At 44.0% G+C, this 14,031-nt stretch overlaps 1 protein-coding gene across 1 annotated transcript in view; it reads right to left on the reverse strand.

The window, feature by feature from the left end:
• Positions 1 to 14,031, reverse strand: part of reck (reversion-inducing-cysteine-rich protein with kazal motifs) — a 508,306-nt gene that overhangs the window by 71,403 nt on the left and 422,872 nt on the right. Inside the window, exon 19 of the mRNA XM_034173078.1 lies at positions 8,728 to 8,801. Within this exon, the coding sequence (XP_034028969.1) occupies positions 8,728 to 8,801 (74 nt within the window). The remainder of the gene's footprint in view (positions 1 to 8,727; positions 8,802 to 14,031) is intronic.

Consider the following 14,031-nt stretch of genomic DNA (forward strand, 5'->3'; position numbering starts at 1 on the left):
AAGGACAGACTGTGTCACTGTCATCGCGTGGTTAGAACTGATTGAGCTCACTGGACATATCTGGTACAAATTTGGCACTGTGGATCTAACAGGGGTCCTGCATATACCTCCCAAATTGCATGCCATTTGGTGATTCCATGAATAAGAAAACACATCATTAATTAAACAGCATCATACATGGTCAAAATCAAAGCAAAAACTTACAAAAACAGCAAAAAAAAAAACTTAGCTTTCCAGCCCAAGAGTCATGAACCAGAAAAAGTTTTGTCAGTCTGGTCTGTCTGCACCAAAAATCCAGAGATGAGTTCATGAGGACCTATCATAGATATTTTGCAATATTATGAAAAAAACAAAAAAAAGACCCTACTCTGACCTCTAATTACTGTCTGCTATCATTAATAAGTACTGATGTAAAAATCATTGCTAAGGCATTGGCATGGGTTTATTAAGGGTAGACAATCTACCAATAATGTCAGAAGACTTCTCAATCTCATTGACAAATCACAGCGTAGCAATACAAAGGCAATAGTGATGTCATTGGACTGCTCCCCTGTTATACTGCTCCCCTCCACAGCATGTCTTTTTCCTGGTTCTCTCCCTCAGCCCGAACCAGTCCCAGCAGAAGACTGCCCCTCCCTCAGCCTGGTTCTGCTGGAGGTTTCTTCCTGTTAAAAGGGAGTTTTTCCTTCCCACTGTCGCCAAGTGCTTGCTCACAGGGAGTCGTTTTGACCGTTGGGGTTTTTCCGTAATTATTGTATGGCTTTGCCTTACAATATAAAGCGCCTTGGGGCAACTGTTTGTTGTGATTTGGCGCTATATAAATAAAACTGATTTGATTTGAAATTGATTGGATGCAGAAAAAGCCTTTGATAGAGTCAGTTGGCGTTTTCTTATTAGAGTCCTTCATAAATTTGGCTTTGGAGAATCAGTTATTCATTGGATCACAACTCTATATAACTCACCAAAGGCCACAGTCACAACTAATGAGATTACCTCTCAAAGTTTCACTTTGCAAAGAGGGACTAGACAAGGCTGCTCACACTCACCACTAATATTCGCAATATTTATCTAACCACTTGCGGCTTCAATACGTCAGAATGTCAACATCAAGGGTATCAACTCTTCAATGTCTGACCACAAAATCAATTTATATGCTGATGATATCGTACTATATCTCCAAGAACCCTCAAAATCACTACAAGAAGTATTTAAACTGATCACTACTTTCTCACAACTATCAGATTACTCTATTAACTGGTCAAAATTGATGATACTTCCTTTAACCGAGGATTCATGGAATCCTTCACCTCAAGAGCCACATTACCCAGCTAACAATTTGATGTTGCCGGAACGTTGCACAGAAGTTGCAATGACGTTGTAGCAACGTGAATTTGTAGACTCCCCACAATGTTGCGTTGTAGCAACGTGAATTTGTAGACCCCCCACAACGTTGCTGCAACGTTGTCAGCAAAGTTGTGTTGCAACGTTGTAGCAACATGAATTTGTAGACTCCCCACAACGTTGCTGCAACGTTGTCAGCACCCTTACAGAAACGTTGCATTTACATGGGTATTACCTGGGTATACCTTTCCCACTGGCAATATTAAGTACCTAGGCATAAACATCTCTTCTAAATTAAGAGAGTTAACCCATTTGAACTTCGCCCCACTCACTGACAAAATCTGTAATGATTTGAAATGATGGAACAACCTCCCCATCTCTTTATTACCACAAATTAATTACCTTTTTTCAATGATTCCATTCAAGCCCACAGTCAAATGGTTTCAGACTTTACATTCGGCCATTTCAAAGTTTTACTGGAAAAATAAAAAAAAGCTAAAATTAGTTCCTTTTCAGTTGGGTCTGTCTGCTCTGCCGTTGGTGGGTTGTGGTCTGGTACCTGGGCGGGGGGTGGTGCCTCTCCCCGGGGCTCGGGTGTATGTGGCCCCCTGTGCCCCGGCCTCTCCCTCCGGGTTAGTGGGGCCCGCCTGTCTCCCTTTGGCTCCTCGGCTGCCCTGCTGCTCCAGGGTCCCATCTCATGCCTTCCCTGGTTCGGGGACCTCTGGGCGGGGTGGCCCGTCCATCTGCAGCTCCCTGGCCCCTGTCCCCCCTGTTGATTTGTTGATCCCTGGGCCTCCGGCGCTCCTCCGGGGCTGCCCGCCTCCCCCCGTCTCGTGGTTTCCCTGGTGCCTCCACTGGATCTGGGGTTGGGCTGGGGGCCCGGTGGGGCCGGTGTATGTGGCCCGCTCCCTGCTCTGTGCCTCTCCTTCCACCTGCTGCTTGGGGTTGGGCCTCACATGTCACACCCTTTGAATGCACTTCACCAGGTTAGTACCTGCGCGCACATCATATTGGGTTGTAAGTAGCACTCTATAGGGTTCATAGAGTTTTGCGGTCGGGTGTTGGGTGGGGGATGGGTTTGCAGGGCAGTCTGTGCCGCAGCCGTGCGCTGCAGCCTTCCACTGCGATCTCCATCTGCCACTCCTGCCCTCCAAGTTTAATGCACACACTTTCTGTCTGCACATTTAGTAAAGACCTTCACTAATTTAGAGTCGGGGTCACTAGACGGTGGCGGGTTGGCAGGGCAGGCTGTGGTGCAGCAGTGTGCCGCGGTCTCCCATGGCAGTCTGCCACCTGTCATCTCCTGCCCTGCTTTTAATGCAACACTTTATCTTTGCTCACTTAGGGGGTCACACACAGCAAGGGAGCTTAATTATAACAACTATGGTGGGGTTGGTTGGTAGGTAGGGTGAGTGTGGCATGTGGGGTTGGCCCCGAATGGCTGTGGATGTCTGGGGCTCTGGAGTGCGGGCCGCTCCCCTATTGGTTCGTCGTCTGCCTAGGTGACGCTGGGGGCTGCCCTTCCTGGCCCCTGTGCCCTTCCGCTGCCCTTTGATCCTGGTTTCTCCTGGGGCCCCGCGTCCTGGGACCGTTGCCGTCATCGCTCGTGGCCGGCCATATGGCTTTGATGCACCGGAGTGGTCCATGTCATATGGTAAGGTTCTGTACTTTAGTCTTGGCCCAACATACCAGCCACAATAGTGATCAGATATTTAGCTGTGATCTGGGTCTCTGTGTGTGGATGGTTGCATGTTTGTGGCCGTCACCACAATTCGGTTTTGGGTGCTCTCAAGGGGATTAACACTTTGGTGTCCTAGATTAGGGTATGGATGCTCACTAATTAGACAACAGACTGTTGCTGTCACTGTTTGTTCATGTATGGTTGTTTGTCCTGGTATGTTGTATGGTTGGGGTCCCATCTCCTCGGTGTCTCACTTCACAGTTATTGCCTTCACCACTTGTTGTTCGTTCTTGTTTGTCTTCGTGTTGTTTTGGTGGTCTGCCCTTCCTGATAGAAGTTGTCGGTTGGCTTTGAGTAGGATGTTGAAGGCTGATCGGGAAGGGCAGATGGGGTCTCTCTCTCACACACACACACACACACACACACCACGTTCACTCACGCACTACATACCTTCTGTCTTGCAAGAATAAATTGCATATATGTGTATTAATGTTCACTTACCATTACTATATATGCAGACAGGGGGAAAAAAAAGAAAAAAACTATGTAAGCAAAAATGGGCAAGGCCTGCATAACTGGAAAGAGATCACTCCACAGATCGCAACGCTATAAAGTGTTCCTTTGATCGACCCTACAGATCAAAAGATAACACAGGTTGTTTTTGTCAATATTGGGTTTTTTTCACCAGCTATTTTATATTCGGGTAGTTTGCCCTGTGCTCGACCAACTCTGCAAATTTCACATTTCATCTCCACCTGGTTCATTTCTTCTTTGCTGCGAATGTCTGCACAACAGTACAGTACAACAGTACAGACTGCATCACTCAGACCTGCTGCTCCCACGCTCTGATTGGTCTTTTATTTTGAAATAATGCTGAATTTGTGTGAAAATGATTGTTGTGCATTAGTTTCAGACATCTGTCGCTGAGATAGATGATGACTGGAGTGTGGTTTTAAGCAGAAAAGAGGCAATAGTGAGTCACTGCTGATGCTCAGAAATGATGCTGTTGCAATTTTTAGTGAGGAGGTGATGGTCAAGTGGTTAAGTTTGGACTTGAGACCAGAGGATCCTCGGTTCAAGCCCCAGCCTGACTGGAAAAGGGCCCTTGGATAAGGTCCTTTATTCCCAAGTTGCTCCCGGTGTGTAGTTAGTGCCATGCATGGCAGCACCCTGACATCTGTGTGTGTGTATGGGTGAATGTGACTTGCAGCCTCAAGTTATCACACAACGCTCTCCCATCACATCATCGCAGCAGCAGTGATTTAGACGAGAAACAATTTTTTTTTTTGCTTTAGATCCTGCTGTACAACAGGGCGGGATCAGCCACAGCGGCATCATACGTGTATGATTCATTTGCACGTTGAATGTGGAGGAATGCAGATCTCTCTCCACTCTGTGCTTTGCAGCTGCCGCGGGTGGGGCGCACTGTGTACTGACCGCTTGTGACTGCTTTGGGGCAGTGGGGACCTCACAACAGCGCCCGCTGCCGCTTGGTGAGAACAGACTGTAGATCAAAATGTGCTTTCATTTTTGAGTTGACAAACACCAGAAAAGTCTCCGGTGATGGCAAGTTGACAACACTAGCACTTCATAAACCAGCCAGTTGCCAGGTCTGAACTTTATAAGCCAGTCTGATAGGAGGCATGCCGGAGTAAGCCGGTTCATCACATTTTTGCACTTTTTCTGGATTGTAGAGGATCGTAATAGAACAGTGTCCTGTGGAATAGGGGTGTTAATGAATAACATCATGTGGGATCATTAAAACAGGTTACGAACATTTGTTGTGTGTCCTGGTATTCCATGTTTGTAAATGCCTTTTGTTTCTTGACTAATGTTGTCATTTTGATTCACTGGCACCATTCTAGAAGTTGACAGTGAGGCACGCTGTCTCTTGACTATTTATTTTGCTCCTTTGCTCTGCACCATTACAATGCTGTGTGAGTTTTTATTTAAATACTTACTAGAATGTAATAAACGTAGACAATGAGGGATTCGTTTCTCTGACACTGTATTAGTGCAGATCCAGAGATGAACACAAAAGACATAACTGATTTTAAATCAGCAGTGGCTGCAATTGGGTCATCACTGTATTCAGAGCGCCCTCAAGTGGTCAACTGCTGTAGCTAAGCCTGATCACAAAATACTACAAAATAGTTTGACCAACACAAACAGTGTCTGTTCAGGAGATTTTCTTTACGACACAGATTTAAAAACTGTTAAACCTGTTTAGATTGTAAATAAACATGACTGGAAGGTTTTAGATAAAAGATTTGAATTATCTGGTTAAACCTTTTTAAATTAGGAACTGAATAGACTCATTTTTCCAACTATAACAAAAATGTGTGATATTACCATCAGGGTTGCTAATGAGGAAATATATTTATCAAGTATCACATGGATGGAATATGTATACATTCATGTCTTTTCACAAACACATTAATCGTTTCATGACAAATGCAAAAATGTGGTTTGTAGATAACAGTTACCAGTTGTAAAAATTGTGCATCCCTAGTTGCCTCGCTACCACACCATTTTATGACCCTACTATTCATTTATGTAGATGTACTCCATGCTGATCTCCCCTCTTCCTCTCCATTCTCTCCATTGTGTACTTCCACCTCTCCATGCTCTCCTCACCCTAATCCCTCTTCTCACTTTAGACAGGAGACTTCTCTCTCATCTCATCTGTTAATCTGTCCAACACAAATGTAAATATGAAAGGGCTCAGCACTGATCCTTGACACACTCCCACCTACAATTTGAACTTGTCTGTCATTCCTACTCCACACCTCGCCGCCAAACCAGTTCAAAAGGAGAGTCACCCCCCACAGACCCCCATCTTAAAATCCACAATTTCAGAGCACAAATAAACATGATGTGGGTTTTCAGATAGATGCTGTGGACTTAAATGTGTTTGTCCTTTATGAGTATTTTATCACAAATATCTGAAATAATATGGCTTGCTGTGCAGTTATTGTAATAATGGACCATCGAAGAAGTCTCAAGTATTTCCACAGATTGGCCTTTTTTTAAATCTGTATGTTAGCACCATTAGCAGGTATCAGTAGCTTGGTTACGTTAGCTCCACTGTTACTCCATGGTTACCAAGGCAATAAGCTTGTCATAGTTTTTAAAATCTGCAGCCAAGCCACTAGTTATGAAAACCACAGCACAGTCCACAAAAAAACATGTTAAAAAACACCCGAACCAAAGTTAGCCTGTTGGTTTTAACTTGTATGGTAAATCTAAGATGGGGTGTGCTAGGCCTTTCATCCTGCCCAGGTCATGCATGGACTTGCTTCACCTCTTAACCACTTACAGGTCAGCATAAGTGACTTAGGCAGAATAAATACTGCACTATCCAGAGCGTGTTGTGCTGCTTTGGTGTTTTCTCTCTTTCTCCCTCTTTCCTCCAGGGCCTGAGCAGTGGAGCTGATTAATCACACCTGTGGCTGTTAGACCACCTGTTACTAATCACCCTGCCAGAATAAAAATCCCAGTCTCTCCACTTCACCCTCAGCAGTAACTTCAGTTTCGTCCTGCAGTAACCTGGCCTCAGTATTGTTCCCTTGTTACTGAGTTATTTTCCACACTTCCACTGTCTTCTTCCTGTGTTCATTGTTCTCGGTCACCCATCAGCTCCTCTGTGTCCTGGCTCCACCGTTCCTGTCTGACCCAACTGCAATCCCATCACCATTCACCGTCAGTTAAATAAAACTCTTGTCATTTTTTACCTCTGCCTCAGTGCATCGAGTCCACCTTTTTGACCCCAGAATCTGACAGAGCCACACTATTTGAGCTTAAAACCACTCTTCAGAAAACCTATAGGTTACATCACTGGAGGTTTGTTCAGTGTATTTACAGTCCATGCTCACCTTTGTCACACTGTCCTCATCAATAACCTGCAACACCCTCACATACTTCTCTGCCACTCTCAACTTCCTCAGAAAATACCACAATGTCTTTCTTTATTATGGCAAAGGTGCAATGAAAATACAACCCCAATTTCATTGAAGTTGGGATGTTGTGTGAAATGTAAATAAAAACAGAATACAATGATTTGCAAATCCTCTTCAACCTATATTAAATTGAATACACCACATATACAAGATATTTAAATGTTCAAACTGATAAACTTTATTTTTTTGTGCAAATATTTATTTTGAAATGGATGCCTGCAACACATTTGAAAAAAGCTGGGACAGTGGCAACAAAAGACTGGGAAAGTTGATGGATGCGCAAAGAACACCTGTTTGGAACATTCCACAGGTGAACAGGTTAATTGGAAACAGGTGAGTGTCATGATTGGGTAAAAAAGGAGCATCCCCAAAAGTCTCAGCCATTCACAAACAAAGATTGGGCAAGGATCACCACTTTGTGAACAACTGTGTGAAAAAAATAGTCCAACAGTTTAAGAACAATGTTTTTCAATGCTCAATTGCAAGGAATTTATGGAATCCATCATCTACGGTCCATAATATAATCAGAAGATTCAGAGAATCTGGAGAACTTTCTACACGTAAGCAGCAAGGCCGAAAATCAACAAATGCCCATGACCTTCAATCCATCAGGAGGCACTGCATTAAAAATCGACATCACTCTGTAAAGGATCTTACTGTGTGGGGTCAGGAACACTTCAGAAAACCATTGTCAGTTAACACAGTTTGTCGCTACATCTACTCTACCGTGCAAAGCGAAAGCCATACATCAACAACATCCAGAAACACCGCCGCCTTCTCTGGGCACGAGCTCATTTGAAATGGACAGACACAAAGTGGAAAAGTGTGCTGTGGTCTGATGAGTCCACATTTCAAACTGTTTTTGGAAATCATGGACATCATGTCCTCTGGACAAAAGAGGAAAAAGACCATCCAGATTGTTACCAGCGCAAAGTTCAAAAGCCAGCATCTGTGATGGTATGGGGGTGTGTTAGTGCCCATGGCATGGGCAACTTACACATCTGTGATGGCACCATCAATGCTGAAAGGTACATCCAGGTTTTGGAGGGACGTCACTGCTTATTTCAGCAAGACAATGCCAAGCCACATTCTGCACATGTTACAACAGCATGGCTTCATAGTAAAAGAGTGCAGGTACTAGACTGGCCTGCCTGCAGTCCAGACTTGTCGCCCATTAAAAATGTGTGGTGCATTATTAAGCGCAAAATATAACAACGGAGACCCCGGACTGTTGAACAACTGAAGTCGTACATCAAGCAAGAATGGGAAAGAATTCCACCTACAAAGCTTCAACAATTAATGTCCTCAGTTCCCAAACGCTTATTGAGTGTTGTTAGAAGGAAAGGTGATGTAACACAGTGGTAAACATACCACAGTCCCAGCTTTTTCTGAAACATGTTGCAGGCATCATTTCAAAATGAGCAAATATTTACACAAAAACAATAAAGTTTATCAGTTTGAACATAAAATATGTTGTCTTTGTGGTGTATACAACTTGATATAGGTTGAAGAGGCTTTGCAAATCATTGTATTCTGTTTTTATTTACATTTTACGAGACGTCCCAACTTCAATGAATTTGGGGTTGTATTTAAATTTGAAATAAAGTATTTATATTTGACACTGAAAATGAAAACTCTATAATTTTTAAAGTGTAACTATTGACTCTGCATAACACTGACATAACCTACAATCATAAAAGTCTAATCATAACATGAAAGTTTGTTTTGATGAAAAAATGAACAAACCATAGAAAAGGTGTTCATCTGGTCTGTGTTCCAGAGGATCTGTAGCATACTGGCACATACTGGACAGCAAGCACCTGGAAAGAAGTCAGAGGTCAAAAAGCCATGCAAACTAATGTTGTGAACACATTACTGTTCTACATGAAGACAGTTTATCCCAATTAAGCCAAATATTTTTATCTTTGGTACAGCCTTACTTTACAGTCAATAGAAATGAGGCATGAGGCCAAAACACTGAAGAGTGGGACATCAGAACTGCCAATTTGTATGCAGCAATTTTCTAAAAACAATCCTTACAAATGCATTTTTTTTTACTTCAAGATCAATTTCTGATAACTGTACATTTTGAAGTTAAAAAGCGTTTCTTAGTGTCCCTTCACACATAGTACGAATAAGTACAAATCAGAGCAAATCACGGCGGAACAGCTCATATGAGTGAACCAAGAAAACATCGAGCCGATGGGCAGGCATGAATGATCCTGCTGCAAATGTGTCGTGCACGCGACGGTGTCGTGCATGCCTGTGCACGACACCATCACAGAGGGAACACAGTGTAAGCAGCTGGAGTATGTGTAACCATATCGCACAGCTGCTGTGAAAAAAAAGAAAAATACATGCCACCCATGGTATTTGAACCTGCAATTTACAAAGGCTCTGATTGCCAGCCAGAAAGTTTACCACTGCGCTACCATCGCTGGCCTGTAAATGGTGCAGAAAAATGCCTGTGTGCAGCCACTGCAGCCCGGCATAAAGGGGAAAGATGTTTTATGTATTTCCACATGAGGACAGCAGGCAGAGACACGCGCCTCATGAAGGAATGTTGTAAATTCATGTCCTTCAAAACATGGCATGTGTTCTCCAGCTGGAACATCCAGGACCAGAGATCACAGCAGCAGCGGCTGTGGGTGGACACGCCCCCCTTGTCCATTCAGCGCTGAGGCCAGCATGTCACGCATGCATATACCTGTCCTGGCGGTGGTTTCTGTGCTTGTAATGTGTGCACTGAGCCGTCATCCAGCTGTCAGTGTGCAGTGATCAGCTGACAGGCACCTCCCCGTGCTGTGTGCGATCAGACCTCGCTGTCTGGCCCCCATGTGATCAGATCTGTACATATATATAAGCATTTTACGCAAGTGTGCTCCCCCCCCCCAGGTACACCACATGTTGGAGGGAGCGGGTGGGACATACTTGCACACGTGTGAGACACATGCACCACATGTATGCTGCTTTTTGAAATGCCACACTAGTGGGGGCACTTAGACAAATTTCACATTCAGCTTGACAGTGACCATCTGCAGACTGCTTACATCCTAAAAGCGCAAATGGCCACACATTTTCTAAGTGCCAACCGAGCGGTGTTAGATGGTCATGTGTATCACCTGGAATTTGGCCGACACCTGCTGCAAGAGGGATCGAATGGGCTCTCACAGGGCATATTCTGTCTTTCAGCCTCTGGTGTGCGTGACTAGTTGTAGCAACAGGTGTACAAGGTGTTGGAGGCAGCTCTGATTTTACACGTATTGCATACAATTCCTGCTTCATGAGCAATTCATGCGCAATTCGACCACATTTGTATGACTATGTGTGAAGGAGCCCGAAAATTTGTAATTAAAATAGTTTAAAAAAGATTCTTTAGAAACCTCTCGTCAATAGTTTTACATCCTCATTGAAGACAACTTTGGATGCTGTAGCTCCTCTGAAAAAGAGAGCTTTAAATCAGAAGTGCCTGACTCCATGGTATAACTCACAAACTCGCAGCTTAAAGCAGATAACCCGTAAATTGGAGAGGAAATGGCGTCTCACTAATTTAGAAGATCTTCACTTAGCCTGGAAAAAGAGTCTGTTGCTCTATAAAAAAGCCCTCCGTAAAGCTAGGACATCTTACTACTCATCACTAATTGAAGAAAATAAGAACAACCCCAGGTTTCTTTTCAGCACTGTAGCCAGGCTGACAAAGAGTCAGAGCTCTATTGAGCCGAGTATTCCTTTAACTTTAACTAGTAATGACTTCATGACTTTCTTTGCTAATAAAATTTTAACTAGCTTAGATCTTAGCTAATTATAGGCCAATCTCCAACCTTCCTTTTCTCTCAAAAATTCTTGAAAGGGTAGTTGTAAAACAGCTAACTGATCATCTGCAGAGGAATGTTCTATTTGAAGAGTTTCAGTCAGGTTTTAGAATTCATCATAGTACAGAAACAGCATTAGTGAAGGTTACAAATGATCTTCTTATGGCCTCAGACAGTGGACTCATCTCTGTGCTTGTTCTCTTAGACCTCAGTGCTGCTTTTGATACTGTTGACCATAAAATTTTATTACAGAGATTAGAGCATGCCATAGGTATTAAAGGCACTGCACTGCGGTGGTTTGAATCATATTTATCTAATAGATTACAATTTGTTCATGTAAATGGGGAATCTTCTTCACAGACTAAGGTTAATTATGGAGTTCCACAAGATTCTGTGCTAGGACCAATTTTATTCACTTTATACATGCTTCCCTTAGGCAGTATTATTACACAGCATTGCTTAAATTTTCATTGTTACGCAGATGTAACAATGAAAAATAGCTTTATCTATCCATGAAGCCAGAGGACACACACCAATTAGCTACACTGATCCTTACTCTGGATGGCATTACCCGGACCTCTAGTAATACTGTGAGAAATCTTGGAGTCATTTTTGATCAGGATATGTCATTCAAAGCGCATATTAAAGAAATATGTAGGACTGCTTTTTTGCATTAACATAATATCTCTAAAATTAGAAAGGTCTTGTCTCAAAGTGATGCTGAAAAACTAATTCATGCATCATTCATGCATTTATTTCCTCTAGGCTGGACTATTGTAATTCATTATTATCAGGTTGTCCTAAAAGTTCCCTGAAAAGCCTTCAGTTAATTCAAAATGCTTCAGCTAGAGTACTAACGGGGACTAGAAGGAGAGAGCATATCTCACCCATATTGGCCTCTCTTCATTGGCTTCCTGTTAATTCTAGAATAGAATTTAAAATCCTTCTTCTTACTTATAAGGTTTTGAATAATCAGGTCCCATCTTATCTTAGGGACCTCATAGTACCATATCACCCCAATAGAGCGCTTCGCTCTCAGACTGCAGCCTTACTTGTAGTTCCTAGGGTTTGTAAGAGTAGAATGGGAGGCAGAGCCTTCAGCTTTCAGGCTCCTCTCCTGTGGAACCAGCTCCCAATTCAGATCAGGGAGACAGACACCCTCTCTACTTTTAAGATTAGGCTTAAAACTTTCCTTTTTGCTAAAGCTTATAGTTAGGGCTGGATCAGGTGACCCTGAACCATCCCTTAGTTATGCTGCTATAGACTTAGACTGCTGGGGGGTTCCCATGATGCACTGAGTGTTTCTTTCTCTTTTTGCTCTGTATGCACCACTCTGCATTTAATCATTAGTGATTGATCTCTGCTCCCCTCCACAGCATGTCTTTTTCCTGGTTCTCTCCCTCAGCCCCAACCAGTCCCAGCAGAAGACTGCCCCTCCCTGAGCCTGGTTCTGCTGGAGGTTTCTTCCTGTTAAAAGGGAGTTTTTCCTTCCCACTGTCGCCAAGTGCTTGCTCACAGGGGGTCGTTTTGACCGTTGGGGTTTTTACGTAATTATTGTATGGCCTTGCCTTACAATATTAAGCGCCTTGGGGCAACTGTTTGTTGTCATTTGGCGCTATATAAATAAAATTGATTGATTGAAACCTCTGATGTTCATCTGTAATTAAAATCATAACTTATCTGTTGTTGGTGTTTCAGATTAGATAATTTCTTCATTATTATAATGAACCTTGGGCATTTATTTTTAGAGAAATAAAATAGCATGAAAAATAATGTGTACATTTTGTAAAAGTCTGGTAGATTCATTCAGTCATTCATATCTGCATTTCAACCAGGGAAAAAAGACATCGTAAATAAATATAAATATTTATTATTATATGGTATGTGATTTTACCAACTTCTGATTGGCCCATTCACCACTTTCTGAGCTGAACCACATGCCGAGTTGACCGCTGGTGGAGCCGAGTTGACCGCTGGTAGAGCCGAGTACACCTTGCGTGCAGCGAAGTGCTAGCCAATCGAGCGATGCCTTCTATCGATAACGACCAATTAGATAACGCGATACAACACCTACTTTGGCCCGCTTCAAGATGCGCCAATGCAGTAAAAACTAAGGGCTCAGAAAAAAAAACAAAAAAAAAACGCTGCTGGCTGCAGCAGCACCTCGGTCTTCTCTCACAAATGTGCTTAAATACAGTCCATAAAAGTCCTGCTCACAGACTGATTCCCAGAGACAGGACATGTCCACGTTCAGTAAAAAGTCCGGACATCTCCAGTCCACTCACGGACGATTCGTTCGTGGGTACACATCTGAACAATTAAAAGAAAAAAAGGCTGCCTGCGCTCCTCGCTCTCCGCAAACTCTCTCATCACTGTTTCCACCTGGCTGTCGCCCGGACCCGGTGCCACGAGGGGGCGTTTGGGGGCAACGCCCCCTCACGTCATCAACTTCGCCCCCTCTGGATGTGAGAGTTATCAAAAATAAAAAGAAAAAAGAAAGAAAAAGAAATACTGGAAAAATAGCAGCTCGCAGTTTCGCGGATTTTTTAGTCCAATTCTGCATGCTTTTTTTTTTTTTTTTTTTACAGCGCATTGTGCTCTGCATCCTCATCAAGCAGGCCGGTCTTCTGTCGAGATGACGGGACACCTGTTGCGGCACCGCGAAGGGAGAGTATGCGCATTGTGTTCTGAGTGTCTGTTTGTAAGAATCTTCGGGTCACGGGGGCAGTAGCTCAAGCAAAGCAGCCCAGACCTACCTCCCGATCCACACACACCTCCCCCAGCTCCTCCGGGGGAACCCCAAGGCGTTCCCAAGCCAGCCGAGAGATGTAGTCCCTCCAGCGTGTCCTGGGTCTTCCCCGGGGCCTCCTCCCAATGAGACGTGCCCGGAACACCTCTCCAGTGAGGTGTCCAGGGGGCATCCGGAAAAGACGCCCGAGCAACCTCAACTGACTCCTTTCGATGTGGAGGAGCAGCGGCTCGACTCCGAGCTCCTCCCGAGTGACAGAGCTCCTCACCCTATCTCTAAGGGAGCGCCCAGCCACCTTGCGGAGGAAACTCATCTCGGCCGCTTGTACTCGCGATCTCGTTCTTTCGGTCATGAGCCAAATCTCATGACCATAGGTGAGGATCGGAACGTAGATCGATCGGTAAATCGAGAGCTTTGCCCCCCTACTCAGCTCTCTCTTCACCACAACGGCCCGACACAGCGACCGCATCAGTGCAGATGCTGCACCGA

The sequence above is a fragment of the Thalassophryne amazonica genome, chromosome 1, assembly GCF_902500255.1.
Source record: "Thalassophryne amazonica chromosome 1, fThaAma1.1, whole genome shotgun sequence".
Lineage (NCBI taxonomy): Eukaryota > Metazoa > Chordata > Actinopteri > Batrachoidiformes > Batrachoididae > Thalassophryne > Thalassophryne amazonica.